This window comes from Hydractinia symbiolongicarpus, chromosome 10 (genome assembly GCF_029227915.1).
Source record: "Hydractinia symbiolongicarpus strain clone_291-10 chromosome 10, HSymV2.1, whole genome shotgun sequence".
In the NCBI taxonomy this organism is placed as follows: Eukaryota; Metazoa; Cnidaria; class Hydrozoa; order Anthoathecata; family Hydractiniidae; genus Hydractinia; species Hydractinia symbiolongicarpus.
The window spans coordinates 15155835-15177668 of NC_079884.1; the positions used below are offsets into that span (position 1 = coordinate 15155835).

Consider the following 21834-nt stretch of genomic DNA (forward strand, 5'->3'; position numbering starts at 1 on the left):
GTCAAATTTTGTAATTCTGATCTGCTGCTGATGTTGTATTTTAACGATGGTCATGTTAAATATAAGACAACACTTATTTTAAGTTCTATATGTGAATCTTTATATGCAATATAGTCTGTAGCCAGTAGCTAGCTACATGCAAATGTAGCTTAAGCCGGTCAAACCTTCCTGAGAACTAATGCACCTTTTAGGCTATTAATCATCATTTTTGGTTCCCAAACTGTTAAGTCATTTGCTTGCTCACTTGATATTTGAAAAAAGGTAATGGGTTTGATCCCTACTACATAAGGAAGGCCATTTTATAGCTGAGCAGAAATGCTAGGGAATTGCCTAGCTTAAATAAGAGCTTTAAACACTCTGAAGAATCGCAAATGGAAATCACTTTATCATAGCTAAGTAACAAACTAGCTAGCTTAAAACATACAGCATTTTTTTACCTGAGAAGTCTCATCGACCAAACATCCTGTTTTGCAAAACATTGATTTGGAGTTTCAAACATATCAAGAGGAACGGTAACCGACTGTTTTAGGCAAGAAACTTTGGCCTGTGGGACCTGAAACTCGAAGAACTTCGAGACAAAGCATCACAGGAAGCCACGAAATCAGATTCTGACAATCTGAGATGCTATTGGCTAAAAAATCAAATAACGCATCGACAACACAGAACAAAAAAAACAGGCTGATGATAATAATAATAATGGCATCATTTTAAATCCAGTTTTACATTGAAACTGCCTGGAAATTAGAATTTAAAGCTTCCAGGTGTCATTTAAAAATCCCTATTATTTTAAGCCTGAAAATCAAAAAACTTTTTAAAAAATACTATATATCAATTCTTTTCCATCCGTGATTTAAAAGTGCTATCGGTTTCAACATTTGCAATATTGCAAAAATCATGCGCATATTTAATCTTGAAAGTATGCATTTTGATTTAATATTTGCATTTTATGTGAGGAGTTTCCTTCCAGTTTTTATTATTGTTTATTTACGAAAACTGAAACATTTGTTCTGATATCTTCACAGTTACAGTTAGGCACCTGGATTTATTTTTTAAGGTAATACTGCAGCTTATTTTTTAATTGCCGTCTTGTGATCTACTAATTAACAACCACACTCATATCATATGTACTTGAATCTGAATCCAACGGACGCCACCAACATGCAGCAACAATCTTTTATTATACCAATTACGGTTGCATTAGGATTAAGATTGTGTATCAAGATTAGGATTTTCGACCCATGTTGGTATTTTAAAGCAAATATAGTAGACCCACTGTTATTTCATTATTACTCTAAGATGGACATAACTTATAATTCTTAGTGGTAGACCACAATTAACAGCCTCTTATTATAATTGATTTTTCTTTATCCCTCTTTTAGAATTAAGACAAGAATTAAGGACAAATAGTCTAACACGAGTAACCAACACAAGAATGAGAAATAGCAGTTTTTATTAGGGGGCATAAATCCCCAAAATTGCAAGTACGAAGTTAAATAGCGGAACATCATAATCTACGTATTCATAATTTTTTACCTTCAATTACGTCATCCGTACAATTGTAGAAATTAATTACACCAGACGAGAAATTCAAATAAATTATAACACCGGAAATTTCTCATATTTTTGTGTTACATTCCACACAGTGTATGCATAACACGTTACATGGTTCATAGCTTTCTTTATTAAAAAAAAAAATGATTGGTCAAACGTTCACGTGTGACCTAGAGAAAGTAATTATTTGCTGATAATTGTGGAGGAATTTGAGATAATATTTGTAGAATAAGTTTGCGGATTTCAGTGTCTTGGAATACTTCCTCGAGAAGTTTGAAAGACAGTCTCAGTAAACAGTTGGAAGAATAGCACGAAAATATTTTTGTTTATCGTATTTATTCTAAGTACATGATGTGTATCATTATTTTCATATCAAATTTGTGTTATTGTTTTGAAATTAATTTGAATAAATTGCCGATCAAGGCATGGTCGAATTTTAGTGATTTTTTCTTCGCATACATACATACGATTTTTTGAAATATCTATGGACGATAAAAAGACTTTAAGATTTAATAACTGATATCAACATAAGCTTTAAAATAAAATAATAGCATAATAAACTGTGTACAAAAAAACAGGGGTGGATTTGGAAATGGTTAAAAAAATTAAATAACGGCTAATTTCACTACGTTTCACTGCGCCAAAATCTGTACAAATAAGTTATATTTGATATATCACGTAATATGTGCTGATTAGAAATAGTGCAACAGTAGTGAATCTATCTTCAAACTTAAGTACGAGGAATATAGTGGTTTTGATCAAATTAAATTATTCCTTTAGGCGTTAGGTAACCACAAGTTTTTAGACAAGTCAAGATAATACGACAAAAAATAAAAAGTGAAAAAAATATTCGAAAAGTGAAAAATTAATTTTTTTATGATACACGGTTTTTATAAGAACCTAGTTTATAAGAAGTTTGAGGCTAAGATTTTGCTAAAAATTAAGAACGTATTCAGCCTGAATTCTTTCATGGACTACAAAGAACAAAATGTAAGTCCAGAGGTCAAATTTTGGCTTAGTGCCTAATGTATTTTAGCAACATAAATATTTTACCAACATTTTTCACCGATCAACGATTTTTACCCAAATTTTTTTTTTTCGATTTTTTTAACATATATAACCTGTTGATCCTGGTGACCTGTTTTGATGTTGAACTCTAAAGTTTCTCGCAAGCAGACCTCGCAAGCTGGATCGATATAGCACCGTAATTCAACACAAATTTTTGCGTAAACAAAACTTTATAAATTTGATTGAGCTGATGTTATTGTCCCTTGTCTTGGTCTCTCCACCGTTACCGCTCTCTTCCTGATGTGAAATTTTCTTTTCGCGACCTTTCTAACACTTTTCTGCAGCAGAATGTATATCACGGCATCTGAGGTATACGTCAAAGTGTATAAAATATATGTGACGAGTAAGACTGTATTTGGAAGAGATGTATTTGAGTAGTGGTACGAAAATAAAATCATGTCAGGTACTATCATAAATAATACGAAGGTAACAATAATCAAAGAGATCAATAATAACGGTGAACGTCGAAGCATGTTTTTAAAGTCCTTTTTTCGATTTTTTAAAACCTTTAATGGCTTATAATACCTTCCAAATATATAGCTATATGTTACCAATGCGATTGCAAGAAAGATTGCTTCTATTATCGGAAAAAAGTAAATATAGCAATATCGTGTGTAATTTATTCTCCATTTGTAGTATAAAATAACCATAACGGAAGAGAATGTTGCTCCAATGAGCCATATGAAGTACATCAATTTCAATGTGTGTCTACCTGACCAATATAAAGCGTACTTTATATTTAGATACATTTCAAGAAATCTATCTGCTGTAATGCATATCATGGCAAGATAGTAAACAAAACTAAATCCAGTGAGCTGTACGAGTGAAATATATTCGAGAAATTCGAAATGGCTACTTGGAAACAAAACATGTATCAAACTTGCTAGCCAAGTGCATAACAAAAAACTGACAGTTACAAAACTCAAGTTTAATAAAAGTAAGCGCTGTGTTGCGTTAATATTTTGTTTTGGTACGATTGACAATAGATAGATTCCCAACAAATGAAGAGATATTGGTATTAGTCGAACGCCAATATTTACTAAATTTGGGATTATACTTTCTGTATCATGTTGATGCATATTTTATACGAATTCTGCATGCACATCTGAACTTCTCCTCTGGATAGTTTTTCTAATATCTGAAACTTTTGAATTTTAAAAACGTTATATACACCACTTTTTCTGTAATTTTAATTTCTACTGATAAGAAGTTAAATTCGAGATTTCATTATGTAACCTCAACGTCTTTCCATATTGACACAGATGGTTCGAAACTACGATTTTTCTTCAACATGTCGTAGTTACTTTATTCAAATATTTTTTAAGCAATTCAATAGATTTAAAGAGCCGTATGCCCAGTGCATTTTACGCAATATACCAACGTTCTATTTAAAAGTTTGTCTCTTGCGGTATCGCTTCTTTTTGTTCCTAAGGTATTTCGATTTTACAGAAAAATTTTCTAAATTTCATAAACTCAAAACTCAAATTTTAGCAACGGGTATTGTATGTGGTTAACATGTATGTAATAATTTGCCCAGAACTGCGGTTTCGCGTTGTTTTTTTTCGGAAATAGACGAAATTTGAAGTTTCTTTTGCGAACTGAAGTAAATTCAGCAAAAGTCTTGAACAGCGAAATTTCATTTTACGGGCATTGTGAAAAGTTTCAACTACAAAAATAATATTTAATATTCATAGATCGTAGTTTTAACTTTTACATAAATTTCAACTGTTAAACTATTACTAAATTCTTGTCCACATTCTTGCGAAATCCAATAGACCAATGGAACTTGGCCAAACACACAAATTAATTTTCGCTGTTTTTAATCGCGGAATTGTATATAAAAATATGTCCACTAATTCAAGTATCCTCTAATTTCTTGTCTACTGTTTGAAAAGTTTGCTTGTGACTTTAACTTAAATTCAGCCAGTGTAATGACATCTGACCGTTAATCAGAGGTGCATGCCTTTAAAAATGTCCGTTAATCAAAAAGACTACCGTAAGTCAACAAATGCTTCCTCGTGATTCTCTCGACATTTGGCGAGTTTTTGATCCGATTTTCGCAAGATGTACCGAGATCAGCCATAAACTGGTTAGGAATTCGGCTGAAAAGGGCATACATAGATCGAATTTTCCAGAGCTAAATAAAATGGACTGGAAAGGGATCATAGGAACAATGTATGATGGGAAGATTATTTTAAATTATCCTCACACATACAGTTGTACTAATTCTTAATTTCAATAGAAACTTAAACTCTCATTTTCAAAGAAATAATTTTCTGGAAAATAAAAAAAAACGTCGTATAAAACATGTCCATTCCAGCTGGAGTATTTGCCTAAGCAATAAAACCTAAATCTTAAGGAAACTATGTTTTTAGTAAACTGAACTGTATATACATGTATGTAATAAGGAAAACAATTTTGTAAATAAAATAAATATATTATATAAATATATATGTAGTAATTCTTTTTGGATCTTTATATATTAGTAACATTAAAATATTAAATACATGGGATAAATAGGTTTCCCTCCAAATTTTTTAATTTAATCCTTAAATATTTATATACATTTTTAAAATATTATGTGCCATAAATTCGTTGAAACATTGCAATAAATAACAATTAGTGTTGAAAGGACTTTCCAAGATTATATGTTGTTTAAAGCTAAAAAATAAACAGGAAAATTCAAAACAACGAACTACGGACTACAAAAAATGAATAAATACCATATCCCTTATGAAATAAATCTCAAAATTAAAATTAGATAAATTTACAAAAACAACCATATTCCTATAATTAAAAAGACAATACAGTAATTTTTCCATACCAAGAAACACAGTAATATTAACAACATTACTATGAATGCCAAAAGTGCATATCTCATGTTTAGAGATGGAGATTTTTGATGAACAGTGTTCAAGTAATGGCTGTCTTCATCATTATTTTGCTGTTTCAAAGATTTTTTTACCAAACGAAAACCATACAACGTCAACGTTGAAACAACAGTGCGAAGCTCCTCCACAGTCATTTCAAGTATCTAGGCATTAAAATAAACTCCTAAGAAACAATTTCTATGGGAGTTGGGGCATCTTGTGATTTTTTCTTTCCTTTTAATTTGACATGTGTTCTAATACCAACCGAGGCAAAAAAAAATTTAAAATTTAAAGGTTCAAAATTTAAAATGGCCAACTTAATAATATTCCAAATTAGGTCTCAGATGGAAATTTGATTTTTGCAATTTTGCTTGTCTCTAGGTGAATGTACTTTGCTGGTCACACAAGCTTCTCTTTAAGTTTTCAGTATGCGGTGTGTACTAATAAATTTAAAGAAAAAATTATGTTAACAGAATGATGCCACAAGCTATGGGCTGCTGAAAATGCAAAAAACTATACTTTTAGTTAACTTGGATCTAAAGGGGAAGTGGTTTTGAGGACCAAAAATCTGTGATAATACTAGTTTGAGTTACGGAGTCCACTGTGTATCTTAACATATAAAACAAATAAGTTTGTGAGATATTTTACTATTTCCGGGAGGACTTAGATATGGAGTCCTAAAATATTTAATGTTCATTTTGAGCTACGCAGACCTAATTAAGGGCTCTCTTTCTATGCTCTTTGGTGTACAACATAGACTTACTTAAACAAGACTTACAAGCCTTATACAAGCATACAAAATGCATTAAAATGTGACTAAATGGCAAAGATTTATAAAATATTGTTTAAAGATAGAAAAAATAAATTACTTGAAAAATATTGTCTGGAATTTATAAGCGTTTCGCTAAAAAAAGTCATGCTTATGGCATGATTACACAATTTCCTAATGGCTGCCTAAATTGAATACTGGCCCAAGATTGGTTTAACTAGTATCATCACGCGTTCCTGTCCGCAAGAATTAATATTCTCCTCCAACTACTATCTAGCTAGAGAGTCAAAAATACTGCCATTCCATCCTCGAACGAAGCCTAATAAACAATTTGTATGTTTTTGTGAATTACTCAAATATAACGCTATTAAGCCTGGAGGGGGTGGGGGGATAATGGCCCGCAGCATATTCAATGTGCTGTAACTTTTTTTTGAATGCTTTATATTCCTTGCCTTTCCGTGACTTTTCCTAACTTTTATTTGATATTACAGAGATGGAACAATTTTTGGAGAAATATCAGTCGTTATGACGGGGGTAAGGCATTTTTTGCAGGGGAAGAAGAATCTGAAATTTGTTCTTTTATATGCCATTTATATAGAGTATATATACGATGTTTTTTCAATTTTTATATATAACTTGAGCATTGAGTGGAATGTATGAAGTATTGTATTTATTATTAAGTGAAAATAAAAATAGGTGGTATATTTTGCAGACTAGAAATAAGGAAAATACAGCCCAGATCTTTGAATCAAGTGAATTCAACTATATAGGTTATTTTCAGGGTTTTTTTATACACAGTAGTTAGAATACTTTTTGAAGTGCAAAGAACAGTGTATATATTATTTTTTATATAGCTTCACATTTTCTAATAGTACCGAAGAGATGCAATTATATTTTTCTTTATAGGTGAATATTTATCATAGCACATCCGTAGTTCATTCTTAACAGAAAATGCTTCAACCGTTCAGACCTCTGATCATGACAGGCGAGTATAAGGCGTGTAAGTCATATTGAAGAAGAACTACTTTGCCGCACGTAGTGTAGTGTGTTCGTCTGCAGCTCCCAGTTCTGGGCACCGCGGATCAAATCCTGCTCACTGCTTGGCAGTATGTTAATGATGAACAAAGTAGTTCTTCTTAAATATATTTTTCTTTGTCTGTAATTGCCCAATTATCAAAACAATTCATTCACCTGCCGTTATCAGTTTCAGTAAATACTAACATTATTAAATATAATTTTGAACAAATTTTGGTAAAATATGCTAATTTCAGAGATAAGGTGGTACTTCAAAACTTGCAGTTTTGAAGTACCACCTTTCATCTATGACGCCATACTCAAAGTGATGACGCCATACTCAAAGTGATGACGTCATAGATGAATTTTTTTGCAATTTTTCTTGCAATAAGATGAAACTACCTACTGGCCAAGTTTTACATTCTAACTCTCACCATTCTCTAAAAATCAGATGGGGGCCATAATAGCTCTTCCCCGGGTCTTTACCGAGCCAAAAAAGCCCGGGCTTAACCCTATTAGGCCTGGAGGGGGGGGGGGGAGGGGGGGGCTAAAAAAGCCCCCCCCCCATCTTACTTTTTTTATGATAACTTTTAAAGTACACCATTATGGGCTAAACTTTCTAACTTTTCATAAATTTCCAAGCTCCACGAATATATTCAATTTTTTGATATGACGTCACACCTGTTGTCATGATGACAAACTTACATGGTGGTATTAAAAAAAAAATTTTTTTTTGTAAACATTGTTTTACATTCATTTCACTTTATACATTACTTATAGATTTTTTAGAAACATATTTATTTGTTTATGGGTTATAATCTTGAATTAATTTTTCAAATTTGTCATATATTCAACCTTTCTATTTTTTGTGATGACGTCATCGCTGACTGAATAATGTCATTCAATTTTTTTTATCCCAATGACGTTCCTATGACTTAGTCAACATGTGTACCAAGTTTCAATACAGTCAGGGTAAAAACCTAATTAGGCGGCATGACCTAATTAGGCGATTCGTTTAGTTAGGGGATGTGATGTAGTGTAACTAGGCGACCCGTAGTCCAACTAGGCAAACGAAAACTTTCTGTTGTAAATGTGTTGAAACTATTCTGTTTCGCACTACAATTTTTATGAGAATCAAATATGTTTACTTTGCAGAAAATATTGACCAATTATCGTTGTATTCGCATCGCGCATTGGCAACTTATGGCCCAAACGTGGCACTATTTGTTGTATTAAATAATGGATTTCAGCCATCCACGTCACAGGGGAAAAAATAAATATGCCGGACGAAATTCTGGTAGTGTTTGACGAAGATTTTAGAGTTGTTGTTTTTTTTTGCATTTTTAAAAGAATATCTTCATTAATTATTGCGTATTTTACTATCGTCACCTAAATAGGCGACACTTAACCTAATTAGGTTATATATTTCATTTTAACATAATTCTTCTTGCACGAACATATCAAGGCATGTGTGATAATTTTGAAAAAGAGGGTGTTGATAAGCCGCATACGCCGTAAAAAGTGCGGGCGTTTTCGGGCGAGTTTGGCGTTTTAAAAAAAATTCAAGTATTCGCCCGAAAAAACCCGCATAGACCCGAACAATGCCCGAAAGAAAAAAAAAACAGACACTAATATATGATTCAAAAAAACTATAAAAATTAAAATAAACTTACTATGTCGTAGCGAAGTTCTTAGAAGAACTGTTTTTGATGGTTTTTGAAGTTTACTTTATAAATAACTTATATATAAACTTTATTAACTCCTTTCTCATCAAGCGCCTTCTTCCCAACCATCGTCCGCATGGTTTGTTACAAGGAACTGCATTTCAGGAATGTTCCGGGCGAGTTCGGGGAAAGTGCGGGCGGTTTCGGGGGACAATTTTATTTGAAAAGTCGCCCGAGCTCGCCCGTATATATGCGGGCGTTTGCGGCTTATCGGCACCCTCTTTTTTGGAATAATGGTCGCACAGACTATCCATGCTGAACAAAGATTACTTACGATTTTTTCTTAGGAATGTGTGAAAAGCCAATAAATATTTTAATGTCTTAACTAGTTACATGTGGCCTAACTAGTCTACAATGTGTCGCCTAATTAGGTGGTATGCTCTAATTACCTACCGACGCAAGTGTTTACCCTGACTGCAATACAATACCAGGTTTCCTTCATTGTTGTTCGACCCGCCCCCACACCCCGGCTTCTCAGAGCCCCCAAATAGCCAAGCCTGAACAGGGTTAATATTACTTAACTTTGCTTGCCCTTGGAAGGGAGTTAGCTAGGTGGTGTACCAGCTTAAACAGCGCTAACTGTTTTCCTAAAATGAGCGCCTACGGACCTAGACTGGCAAGAAAAATAAAACACATATTCCTAAAACAATTACTAAAAAATGGAAATCGTTTAAGAAAGAAGAGAGTTTTAGAAAAAGTTACCTTTGAAGATTTTTGCCCACAAGGGTAGTATGTGTTATTTTTTGTTCACAAAGATGGTAGCGTAGCGTTGTAGCAGCGAAAAACAACAACAGTTGTTTCCAGTCGCGTCCAATTTTAAAACCAAGGAAGACATAGTGCACATTTGTGTCACAAAGTAACAAGTTAAAAACCAAAGGAAATTCTAAAACTACAAAACCAACATTTGATATCTTAATTTAATAATTTATTGTTATGATTATAGTCATTAATGTGTGTCCATATTGCGTTACAGCCTGAAAATATTATTTTATAAAATCCAAATTTTTATGTTACAACTGATATGCAATTTGTTGTTCAGTGTAAACAAATATGGCGACATTTTTCACACGTGTTTGAATGACGTTCATTATTTGTTCCAAAAATGCCTGTGTTGGTTGGAAACAGCTCAGAAACAATCGCAACTAAAAATAAAGTAGGTTTAGTTTTATGTAAACTTAATAACTGTCAGCAATCATTTTTATCTTAATATGTGTAAAAATGTATAACTTCAATTTCTTCTCGCTTTGTTTTTTTGTGTTACTCACACCAAGTAGTCAATTCTTAATACTTCCAAGTATATTATGGGATCCAAGGAATTATCTGTAAGTTTGTAATATTTATTAACTCTGTTTTTGTTTATTGGTATATTTCTTAAGGTCATTAACACGGAATTGCCAAGCTTTCAAAATCAAAATATGGTAATAAAATTTTCAAAATAAGATGATGCAATCATTTATTTGCAAAAATGTCCAATGTAGCAGGTCAACGATAAACTATAGCTATCCCCTGCTATCATTTTCTAAGAAGGAAAGTTCTGAAAATTTGATACAAAGTATCAAAAGTAAGTATACCTAAATGAAATAATATCACAATATTGAAAATAAGTGCAATTGCACTCAGAAATTATTTGAGCTTTTGCGAAACAATTTTTTTATTAAATTCCTTGATATATTTTGTTTTAATAGTACATAAAATCCATAATTTGCTTAAAAAACAATGATTGTTTTAATCTTTTCAGGTTTGCTTGTGATAATCTTGCCGTAAAAGTTGGATTAAATGACCAAATAAATTTTATATGCCCACATCTATCACTTAACACCAAAAGTCCTCAAAGCAACACAAACAATGTACCAAAAGAAAAAATTTATTTGTTGGAAGATAAATCAATGTATGAAGCATGTAATGCAACTGGGTCTGGTAAGATTTTGTTAATCTTTATGATAGACCAAATGCATGTTTTTTTGTAATTAGTAATAAAATTGTTTTGTATCCCTTTACCTTGATTGAACAGACATTCACCCACAGCAAGTAGGCACTTTTGGAGGTTTTAAAGTAATTTTTAAGGGTTTGTGATGTTGGCAGATTTAGAACAACCTTTCTAATTCATGTTGGCACAAATTTTGTCAAATTTTTTCTTCACACTTTATAGAATCCTTCAATTGCCTTGAATCTATATATTGTAAATTTATAAAAGTATAGATAGAAGGGCAATAAAAAGTATTTCTTACATGCAAGAATTAATAAAGATCATAAAAGTGGCTGCTGAGCATTTTGCTTTTTTACCCAAAATAGAATTAAAGTAGGTTAAATGTGAACAAGCTGGCTTGAAAAAGAAAAGCTTGAATTTAAAAGGCAATTTGCCGTCGTCAAACACAAATAGAAGTTCATGTCATCGTTTTTGCCAAGTGAAATTGTGGTTTGCCAAGGCGATAAAAAAGGAAATTCATATTAACATTTTTTGCCGACTGTAAACTGTTTAAAAGCTAGGCTATTTTTGCTTAATCGTTGGTAATAATAAAAAAAAAAAATAGAAAAAATAAGTGCATTAAATACCATCAATTTTTGGCATCAAATGACTGCTTTTTTAAGCATATTCAAGACCTTTACCACTTTTTTATACCTCTATAATTTTGGAATTTGTAATGAAATGATTTTGGAATGAAAATTTCAGTGCTGGTAAGACACGCTTAAAAAAAATTGTCAGATTATTTTTGTGTCTGATGCCATTTCATATGTAAAATATTTTTAAAAAAATGCAATAATAAACTAACGTATCATATAGGTGCTAATACAAAACATATTTAATTTCAATGCTGAACAAAATCATAATTCTATACAGTAGTTAAGAAAAAGGTAGTGAAAATGAGGCTTGCATGGCAATTTTATGTCACAGTTGCAAAAAAATAATACAATGTAATTGTAAAGTTTTTTCGGGAAATTTAAATGACCAACAACGCAATTTCATTGAATAATATATTTCGAGTTTTTTTAACTCATCATCAGATTCATTCTCTATACAACAAATAAATAACAGTTTTAAAAACAGTTTTATTAAAAAATTATGCACACCCTAAAAACAAATACTAACAAATGTTATAACACATCTAAATCAGATTTTAAACAAAAATTATAATCAACATCCCTGAAGACGTCGTTCATTATTATATTTTAATAACTAATGTATGACTTTTATATTCGTCCTTTGTGTTTAAAGTAGGTTTAATTTGACGAATATATAACGCTACCAACACCATTAAATGATGTGACAATCTGCTTGATAAAACAAATATGATAACGTCATCCATTGGGAGTGTGATGTTGCATGATTTGAAGTGACTACCAATGGGACTTGTTGACCTTGTATGCTCTTTTACGCGAGTTAGTAAATGCCGGGTTATTTGCCCGACATAGCACGATTTACACCATGGACATACAATTTGGTAAACTAAACCATTTTTAAGAGCTTTCTCGATTGTTGGCTTTAGTGGTTGTAATATTGTTTTAACTTTTCTTAGCATGAAGACAATTATACAAAGAGCATCCATTCTTTTAAGTGACTGTTCGAACTTATCTGTTATGCATCCTCTGTATTGGATGAACATCATTTTACACGGTACCTGTTCATCTGATTCAACTTCAACTTTGTAAATTTTTTATTCCTATATTGTAATTATGAAACCTAATTGAAACAAACAACAAAATAACAAATAAAGGAGGTTGATATAAATTTTTTTTCTTATGTTACATCTGAATTTTACAAACCAAAGAATATTTGGCCAATTTTTGTGCGACTTTGCCTGTCTATAATGAACATCAACTTACATTTTTTTAAAAAAAGGAAAATAATTTACAAAAACCAAAGTATATTATAGCTACAAATAATGTATACAATAAAAAGCAAATTCAAATTAACAAGTTAAAAATAACACATGTAAAACACAAATTTTTCATTTTTTTATTGCTTTTATTTTTTATCATATTTTGCAACACAAACCCATCTAAAATTGAAAGATATTAATAGAGATTATCTGTATATATGTACATTTTAAACGATTCAACAAATATGGTTGTATATAAGCAGAGCCTCAATTGTAATCAGAAGTTGTATTGTTAATGTAATATCTGTTAAAGCTGAGTATTGTACAAACTGGACCAGACCAGATTCATTTTTATGTTAAATACTTCAAGTTCTTTTTTAGAATTAAGTTGTTGTTGCATATTTTTATAAGAAAATTATGCAACAAAATGAATGTCTAATTTTCAATTTTTTTGTTCCTGTGATAAATTATGCTGAAATTATTTCTAATGTCTGAAGTTTGCCATGCTATAGCTAGCTAGCCAATTTATGGCATGCAATATCCTGTGTCTAGAAATATTTTATCTGTAATTGAAACAATCTTTTTTGGCAACCACAGCCTGTTAAGAAAAGTTAAGAACAAAACTATCGACTATATGGATATTCCTTTGAAGAGGAGTGAAAATGTTAAATATCTTGGGGTAACAATTGATTAAAAAAATGCAATGGGAAGAGCACATTAATAACAAATAGAAAAATACTAATTATATATTTTAAAATTAGAACCATTGCATCTTGTTTAACACCTCACACAAAAAACCTTTTACTTAATTGTCATGTCATGCCATATTTCAACTACTGCTCCTCGGCATGGGCTTTGCCACCTAAGGTAGATCGGGAAAACTAAAAAAACAATTAAAATGTGTCTGTATCTTTCTTGGGAATAAGAGAAAATATTCACTGAATAATTTACTCATTAAAAACGATGCCATATTGATCCTGATTACATGCGCTCAAAATTCCTTTTGGCAAAAAACTGCCACAATCACCAAACAAGAGGAGCTTCGAAAAACAGGTTCACACTGGGTCAACACCGAATTTGGCAAAAAAAACCTTCCCGTTTAGAGCTGCAAAAGTGTGAAATGATCTTCCAGACCAAGTGACCTGTAATGGAAGTCTGTTTTCGTTTAAGACTTCTATCTCTAATGTATTTGACAAATTCTAATGAGGATTACTTTTTAATTTTTGTTTTTAATTTTTTATCTTTTCAATTTTTACAGATTATAAAATATGTTACTATGTTTGATTGAGCTCGGGCAGTCTAAGGTTTATCATTTTTTATTTTATTTTTTGTTCCAGTGGTTTTTGTGACTTTCTGAGCTAGTAGCGACTTTAAATATTTATTATTATTATTATTTAACAAAAACACTAACAATTTCTAGTTATGCAGTTTAAACCTTAGCTAGCCAACAAGAAAATTTATAATTAAATCAGGGATTATAAAAGCATTCACACACAAATTTTATATGCAACAGATTTCGGATTATTTGACTTGTAATCAAGTTAATAAAATACATTCTACATACCTTGAACTTTTTAAGATGAAGCATCTCACATCACAAACATTATTCAAAACCACATAACTCTGCAACAACAACACATTCAAAGGTCACTCACCAAAAGAGATAAAGCAGTTAGAAATTGAATTGTTTTAGACACCTTAGCTTTAGCAAAAATTATATATACAGTTTTTTGTCACGCGACTAATCAGCCTACAGTAAAAGCCAATGTTATCAAAAGAAAGTGCTCCCTTTCATAAAGCTTGTAGAAAATCAAAGCTGCATTTCACAAGTTAAAAATGTAAAAAAAATCTTAACATATTTTTGTACGAACTAGGAATTGAATTGCTATTTACTTAGTTTTTTCTTGAGTTTTGCTGAGTACTCGAATATTGTTTTGGGATACTGCACATTTATTTGGCAATTAAATAGCAATTAAATCTCCTCATGCCTCCAATAAATGTCTTATCTAGAGATTCTAAAATTAAATCAAATTCTTCAGGGTAATATATGAATTTAAAGATTGTAACAAATCCTTTGATAAAGAAAAGATACTCTAGGCAGTGTGGAGAATGTATGTGCTCAAAACTGCCTGACCAAAGAAGTTAAAAGTGACCTCGGTTAAAACATATCTAGTTTTTGTACATAACAAATAAATAAATATTAGTCAAATAATTCGTATTTCATTATTTTGTAGATGTGCAAGACATATTAACCTGTAACAGTGCCAATTTTCATTCTTTGAATGAGCAATATTTCAATAATAAAGTACCAGGCGAACGGGTTTTTACAGAAGGAAAGACATATTACTACATAAGTAAGCATACTTTATTTTGTTAAAAGTGTGTCAGTTTTTTTGCTTTACAAAATTACTTCACCTAGAATATTGGTTGAAATTGTCAAATAAAAGCATCTGGATTTTATGTATATATGTATCTATATTTCTTATTGTTCTTATCTTACTTATTGTTATTATTTGTCCTTGAAGGAAAATAGCAAACTAGTTGAACCTGAAGGAATTGCCATTTTTGTGATCAGCCTTTAAATTAAAACTGCTTTTAAAGTGTTTTTATATCGAGTTTGACAAGTAAATCTCTGGTTATACTAATCTAAAACTTAATTTTAGGCACTAAGACACGGTTTTTCATAAGTACTTTTGGTAAAATGTATCTCGAATTTTTACATGTTAATTTTTTTAATTTATTACAAATTGTTACTGTTATTTTTTTTAAATTTCTTTTTATTAGGCACATCAGGTGGTACACTGGCCACTCTAAATGGCAAGACTGGGGGGAGTTGTGCTGGCAGAGGGGGAAATTTTTTCCCACTAAAACTTGCTGTGTATGTTTGTGGTCAGAAGGAAATTGATGATGGAACGTGTAAAAGATGCCAGACATCCTCTTGTTATGAAAATGGTATATATGTAAATTAAACTTCCTTGAGAGGAAACTATTTTTCATAAGCCATGCCGCAATTTAATATCATTTTGATATTACTTCAAAAATAAACAAGATTCATAAAAGTTCATAAACATAAAGTTTTTAGAATGTTGTATTGTACTCGTCGTTAGCCTGTGAATAATCCAAAGAATTTCTCTCGTTGTTAGTCACACCTACCATATTTCACTCACAAGCAGAAAATTAAGCATTAAAATATACATAAATATTAAAAATCAACTTTCTCAGGTTGTGCAAAATGGAACAATTGGACAAAAACCGCAGAATTTACTTGGAATGGTAAAGCTTGTTTGCAGAAGTACACCAGAGTTTGTCCATCTGAATATTTTAAATGCGAAGGCGACAATGTGAAATATGAAGAAGTCGGAAGAAATAACTGCACCTTTTACTCTTGTAAGTATTCTTGACTATGTAATGTTTTAAAATGAGGTGAAAATAATTTCAATATTGTATTACATATCTCTCTACCTGGTCCTAATCGAATTTGACCTCTTCTCACATAATGTCTATTATTTCATCACATTCTAGGCTTGACGTTTCTTATTGACGTTGCTCACGAAAGTTTTAGTGCTCTGACCTGACACATAATTTGTGTTTCATGCATCGTTTAATTGAACAATACATGAGGCGAAAACATCAGTGAAAAACACAATGAATTTGAATGTTTTTTCTTTGAAAGAAAAGTAAGGCTGTTTACGAAAAAAATCGATCTTGCTTGTGTATATATTTCATTTTTTATTGGACGCCAAATAACAATAAATTGTATGTGTTGTGTATTATAGATTGTCCATCAACATCTCTTATCCAACCCACATCATCTTTTACTTGTCCAAAACAGACCATATCAGAAACAGTTTCAGTCAGGACAGTCACTATATTTCAAACAACAGTACAAGTTGTACCAACAACGAGATTAAGTGTTAGTACAGTTGTAACTGTATCTACATCAGTGTCGGTCTCTGTATCGATATCTGTTAGTACTTCTATAAGGACAACAACTACGACGAGTGTTTCAACATCAACTGTCATGTCAACTGTAACAGAAACGAAATGCAGCGGTGAGATTGATCTTCTTCATTGTATTTGTCTGAATTTTCTCAATACAATTGAGCATTATATTAAATTTTGGTTGGACCTTTAGTTAATTTTTATTTTGTTCTGCTAATGATATTATCCATTTTAATTTGGCGAGGAAGTTGAAACGAAACAGAGAAAGTTACGAACGAATTAAAATCTAAGGAATACTAAAAATTATATCGAAAGGTCCTTCCATTGTGATTTTTTTTTTTTTTTTTGGTTCTCGTATTTTAATTTTAAATTATTGGAAAATCCTTTGATATTATTATTATTAATGGAAGCCATGACTATAGGTATTCATAGGAATTGCTTTTACTGGTGTCCGAACCTAAATACATATTCCTTTAGTATGTTTTACATTAACCTTTATTTTTTTATTTTAGTTACAGGCAAGCCTCCAACTGGTAAGTGAAAAAAAAATGTTTTAGCTTTTAGTTATAAGAAAGAATAGTAAGTAACAGTTTTGTGTGCGAATGTAAACACAGATGTATCAACTACATTACCTTAAGGAACAGCTACGATTTTCTGATGATTTCGCCAAATGAAAAAACTACATTTACACAAAAAGTGTGAATATTTTTCTCAAAGAATTGGTCCTGCTCTTCGCACCTATTACCTTTCCAAGATTTTTTTCAGAGTTTAATTGTTCAATTCAATTGCGGAAAAAATCATCCAAAAACAATTTGGCCATGCAGTCAAGCATCTCCATAAGGGACATCTGCGGGAGATAAGTAAGAAACTTCCTATGCCAACAGAACAGACACAGCTTAATTTTTATGCTGACTGTTAGACCCGCGATTATTAAAAGTGAATAATATATGCAAATGATATCGTATTTTGAAAAAAAACTTTAATTTTCTATAACCGCTATTGACACTTCTAACTCTATCGATATTTCTTGTGGGATCTAAAAATCTCTGGCTACAAACAGGAATATGGGTCTCGTTAGTTTTTGATTCTGTGGAGAGAGAAAGAACACATTTAGCTAAGATTCGAATTTTGCATTTCTGTTGAATTTTAGCTATCCCGATACGCGCTGAAGATATTAGTTATGACGAGAAATTTTATATCACTGTCATCTCCGCCATTATTGGTGCTTTACTGGTTGGAATATTTGTATCACACGCTATCGTCAGTTATTGTAAAGGAAAATACAGTAAGACAAGAGGTATCCCTTTTGTTTCATGGTTGTGTTTTTAGGACTTTATTTTGGTATTTTCGTTTTTATTTAATAAATTTTAATTGTCAAAAATCTGGTTTTCGGCTATCAGTTATCAAACTCAGCTGAATACCTAAATAATGTAATTTTTATTTTCCAGTGATTGAAGTTGCTGAGTCTCGCCCATCTTCATCCCTTCTAGAAACTGGTATGTTTTCTGTTAAAATGAATGAATGTATTTGGGTCCAGTGAACAATGAAGCATTATCTTTGTACTAGATAACTTTTTCCTTTCCTTTCTCATTTATAACTCGTTACTTAAGTAACAGACCGTCTTTTTTTTCAGCCTCTACATCCAAAGACATAACAACTTATCAAAACACGAAATTGTGAAGCCAATATAACACTCGGTGGTAATGAAAATAAAGTTGCATGTTTTCTGGAAAAAAGTAATGTAAATTTTGACTGTCTACAAAATATTCATGTATATTTGAAAAAAGAAATGCTACCTGTATAAACCAAATTAACCTCGCTCATCCAGCTTGAAATATCAATTACGATTAATCAAATTGGAATATAAACGGTCATTATAACATAAAGCTTGACGTGTATAACAGTTTAGATAAAGAATGGACGGATTCACGTTCCTGAGACCTAATTAACCGAATTAATCTTGTAAATAGATAGATTTTTTTCATTACTGATCTAACCTGGTGTGTATTTTCAGTCTTAATTCAAAAAGCTCTTTTTTCAAAAATTACGAAAAGTAGAAGATATAAAGAGTCCACAAAATACGTGCTTGCGTATATCGTCATCAGGACATGTTGGATTGTCGACGTGACAAAATGACAAATAAAATCACTTCTACATGTAAGATGAATTGTAAGAAAAAAAACAAAATTTCAACGGCTTCAGCCAGATTTTATTTAAAACAAAAATTTGATTTGATTTGCAGACTAGTTTACATAAAAATGTATTCTCTACTGTGTTTAAAATAAACACAGAAAATAACGGATAAAAAATAACGGATAGTTATATTTCAAACAAATTTAAAAACTTTGATTCCCGACGTGCTTAATTTACGCGCGCATATACACGAGAATTTACGCGCGAAAATTACTACCAAGGTATCAAAAGATGGAAGGCCGGCAAAAATAATTGTAAGTCGGGAAAAGACTAAGAAGGTGCAAAAAAACATACGAGACCACTTTGTAACATATTTTTCGAGTATACAGTATAAAACTAGTGTAAATTTTTTGATTATTTTGTATCTATTGTAGTAATGTAAAATATATTTCCAATATTATATTCGCTTGTTATAAACCTTTCTTTCTGAAACTTGACATTCAGTTGGTTTTGCAGTGATATATCGTGACAACTTCGTTTTAAGGAATTCACATCTACTGGTATGCTGATCGGAAGTTCGTCTCATCGTTATATTATAGGCGTAGAATAGACCTGGGGAGGAGGGTGGTACAGACCTATGAACATAACTCTTACGCTTGCTGTAAATTTATCCTTTTATTGGCATTGGTTTCGACACGACGAAGTCTGGGAACAAATCCTGTTTTTTTTTTTAAACGTTTGATACTATTGAATTTAAAACCCTGTTAGTATATAGCGGCGAGCATTGTGAGAGAATTGTTACAGAAGCCTTTGAAGTGAAAGGACGGAGATGAGCGAGACTTTTACGATGATATAATTTTGTTGCTTATCTGCTTTCGGCTTTTGTATTGCGTAGGCTATTCCCAACATGACGTGAGGTATTTTTTATTTCTCTTTACAGGCTCAGTGTCAACCGAAACAAAAAAGCACAAAAAAATGACAGTCATAATTGCTTTACATCAATACTATTTTATTAACACAATAAGTAGTTTGAAAATTATATGACATAGTTTTTGTGGTAGAAGTAACGAAAGTTGTATTTATTTATTTACGTATAATTTGATCCGTTAACAACAGCCCCCAATAGATATATTCCCTACAAATCTAACTCAAGTCTTTACTCGATATAGATCAACTCCCACACTTGATAATAAAACTCGTAAAACTCATCTTAAAATTCGTCTCGAACTGCTCATTTTGGAACTTCAAATATCTTTTAATAGAAATTTATTTGAGCAGTCCTATTCATAGAAACACAAGCACTTTTTCCACTAGTAGTAATGTCATTTTAGAAAGTTGTTATAAAAGTAACAGGGGCGTCTGCCACTTTCCGGTTCAAAATGATTTTATTGATAATCATTTAACAGCTGATCTGCATATTCTTTTGTCCTTCTTTTGTTTTTTATTGTTGTCGAAAAGTACGTGCCAAACACGAACACAAATCCGAGTAAAATCATTGCAGCGGTAACCAAAAATACACTTCCCGGGTAAATACTCCGTGTTTTCATGTAAACGTAGTACTCAATTGAACTGAAACCAACCGTGACGATCAAGCTACTTATCGTCGAGATCTCCAGCAACGTATCGATCGTCTCCGTAAAATTAGTCTTCATGAATGATAAAAGCGTGGGTATAGCAATACCACCAAATATGTTCAGCACCAGTGATATGTAAATATATTCCTTTGAAGGTATGACAGCTAACACGGTGTAGTATATAATATAATTTAACGCCGCGATACTAATCATTGAGCTGTGTTTGAACGGTGAAAAATAATTCAAAATTTTCATGAGAAACAATCCGATTATCTTTGCCACACCCTGCGATGCAACGCAGTACCCATAATCCCTCAGCGTTAATTCAAAAGGAGGTTGTAACAGGTAAGGTCCACTTATATTTGAATCAGCGATGATGGCGATCGTAAAAATGGAGAGTTCAATAATGACAATTAGCTCTTTTCTATATGACGTTTCGGAGAAAATCATCGGTGCTTCTGTGAATAAGTTCGTTTCATTGGATAACAAACCTTTGTCTTTGGATTTTCGCGCCTGTTGCAGCAAAATTTGTTCTTCTTCTTCTGACGATGAAACCGAATCGTCGATACTTTTGTCTTTTTTATCTTCATCATTTTCGATATTAGTCAGGCAGGAACACCTAATTGGCGCCAACAATAAAGCGTATAATCCATTTGCGAACGCAAGAGTAAACTGCAGAACAAAAACAAGCGAATACGATAAATCAAAACACGTACTTATAACGAAACCACCAAAAATTACGGCGGCAAAAACCAAGATATGGGATAGTTCAAGTTTAGTATTGACGATATCTCTCCTTTGCTTGAACGTCCTTTGCTCCAAATTTGCAGTTAAACGGTAAAATAATAAAAATACGCCTTGAAACTGACAATGAAAAGACGGCATTAAAACTCCTGCCAAAATAATAAATTTGAAAGTTGTAGTACTTTTTACAGTCAATGCGTATGAAAATAAGATACATTGACATAATATACATAGAGGCGGTAAAAACACAGCGATAATTCTGCAGTTTGACAGAGTAGGCTTCCAAACTAAAAAGTACGACGCTAATGATAAAATGGCTGAAGCCACAGAACCAACGATCATAATATTCAAAGTATCATGGTTAATTTGGGAAACATCAAATCTCATTGACGTTGTTTTGTTCAATCCTGTCATGTATTTATCAATACAAGAAGTGTCAGAGAAATTAACAGTAAACAAAAATTTATTTTCCAAATGATTATTCTCCACACAATACCTTTCAATTATGAGCAGTGGCCACACGAGTGTATTGATAATGAAAGTTGTGAAGTACAGCATAAAATATGGTGTGATTAGCCAGTAGCTTGGTCTCTTTTGTTGTTTAGTTTCGTCGTCATTTTGAATTCT

The 21834-nt window shown here is 31.8% G+C and overlaps 2 protein-coding genes across 5 annotated transcripts; one reads left to right on the forward strand and one right to left on the reverse strand.

Annotated features, from left to right (window-relative positions):
* Positions 1-1847: 1847 nt before the first annotated feature.
* Positions 1848-10333, reverse strand: LOC130662374 (uncharacterized). 2 transcript variants are annotated; one of them, XM_057461227.1, is made up of 3 exons: positions 9699-10333; positions 5444-5653; positions 1848-5280 (listed from the first exon to the last, which is right to left on the reverse strand). In XM_057461227.1, the coding sequence occupies exon 3, from the start codon at positions 3696-3698 to the stop codon at positions 2790-2792; it is 909 nt and encodes a 302-aa protein (XP_057317210.1). In that variant the 5' UTR covers positions 3699-5280; positions 5444-5653; positions 9699-10333; the 3' UTR covers positions 1848-2789. The 2 variants fall into 2 exon arrangements, with proteins under 2 accessions (XP_057317210.1, XP_057317209.1); XM_057461226.1 differs by having other exon boundaries at positions 1848-5653; positions 9699-10114.
* LOC130662371 (uncharacterized) lies at positions 9966-19349 on the forward strand. 3 transcript variants are annotated; one of them, XM_057461220.1, is made up of 10 exons: positions 9966-10149; positions 10735-10913; positions 15049-15168; positions 15599-15766; positions 16037-16201; positions 16591-16866; positions 17269-17289; positions 17907-18053; positions 18205-18252; positions 18390-19349. In XM_057461220.1, the coding sequence occupies exons 1-10, from the start codon at positions 10004-10006 to the stop codon at positions 18434-18436; spliced, it is 1317 nt and encodes a 438-aa protein (XP_057317203.1). In that variant the 5' UTR covers positions 9966-10003; the 3' UTR covers positions 18437-19349. The 3 variants fall into 3 exon arrangements, with proteins under 3 accessions (XP_057317203.1, XP_057317204.1, XP_057317205.1); XM_057461221.1 differs by lacking the exon at positions 9966-10149 and adding an exon at positions 10156-10318; XM_057461222.1 differs by lacking the exon at positions 9966-10149 and adding an exon at positions 10405-10557.
* The last annotated feature ends 2485 nt before the right edge of the window (positions 19350-21834 follow it).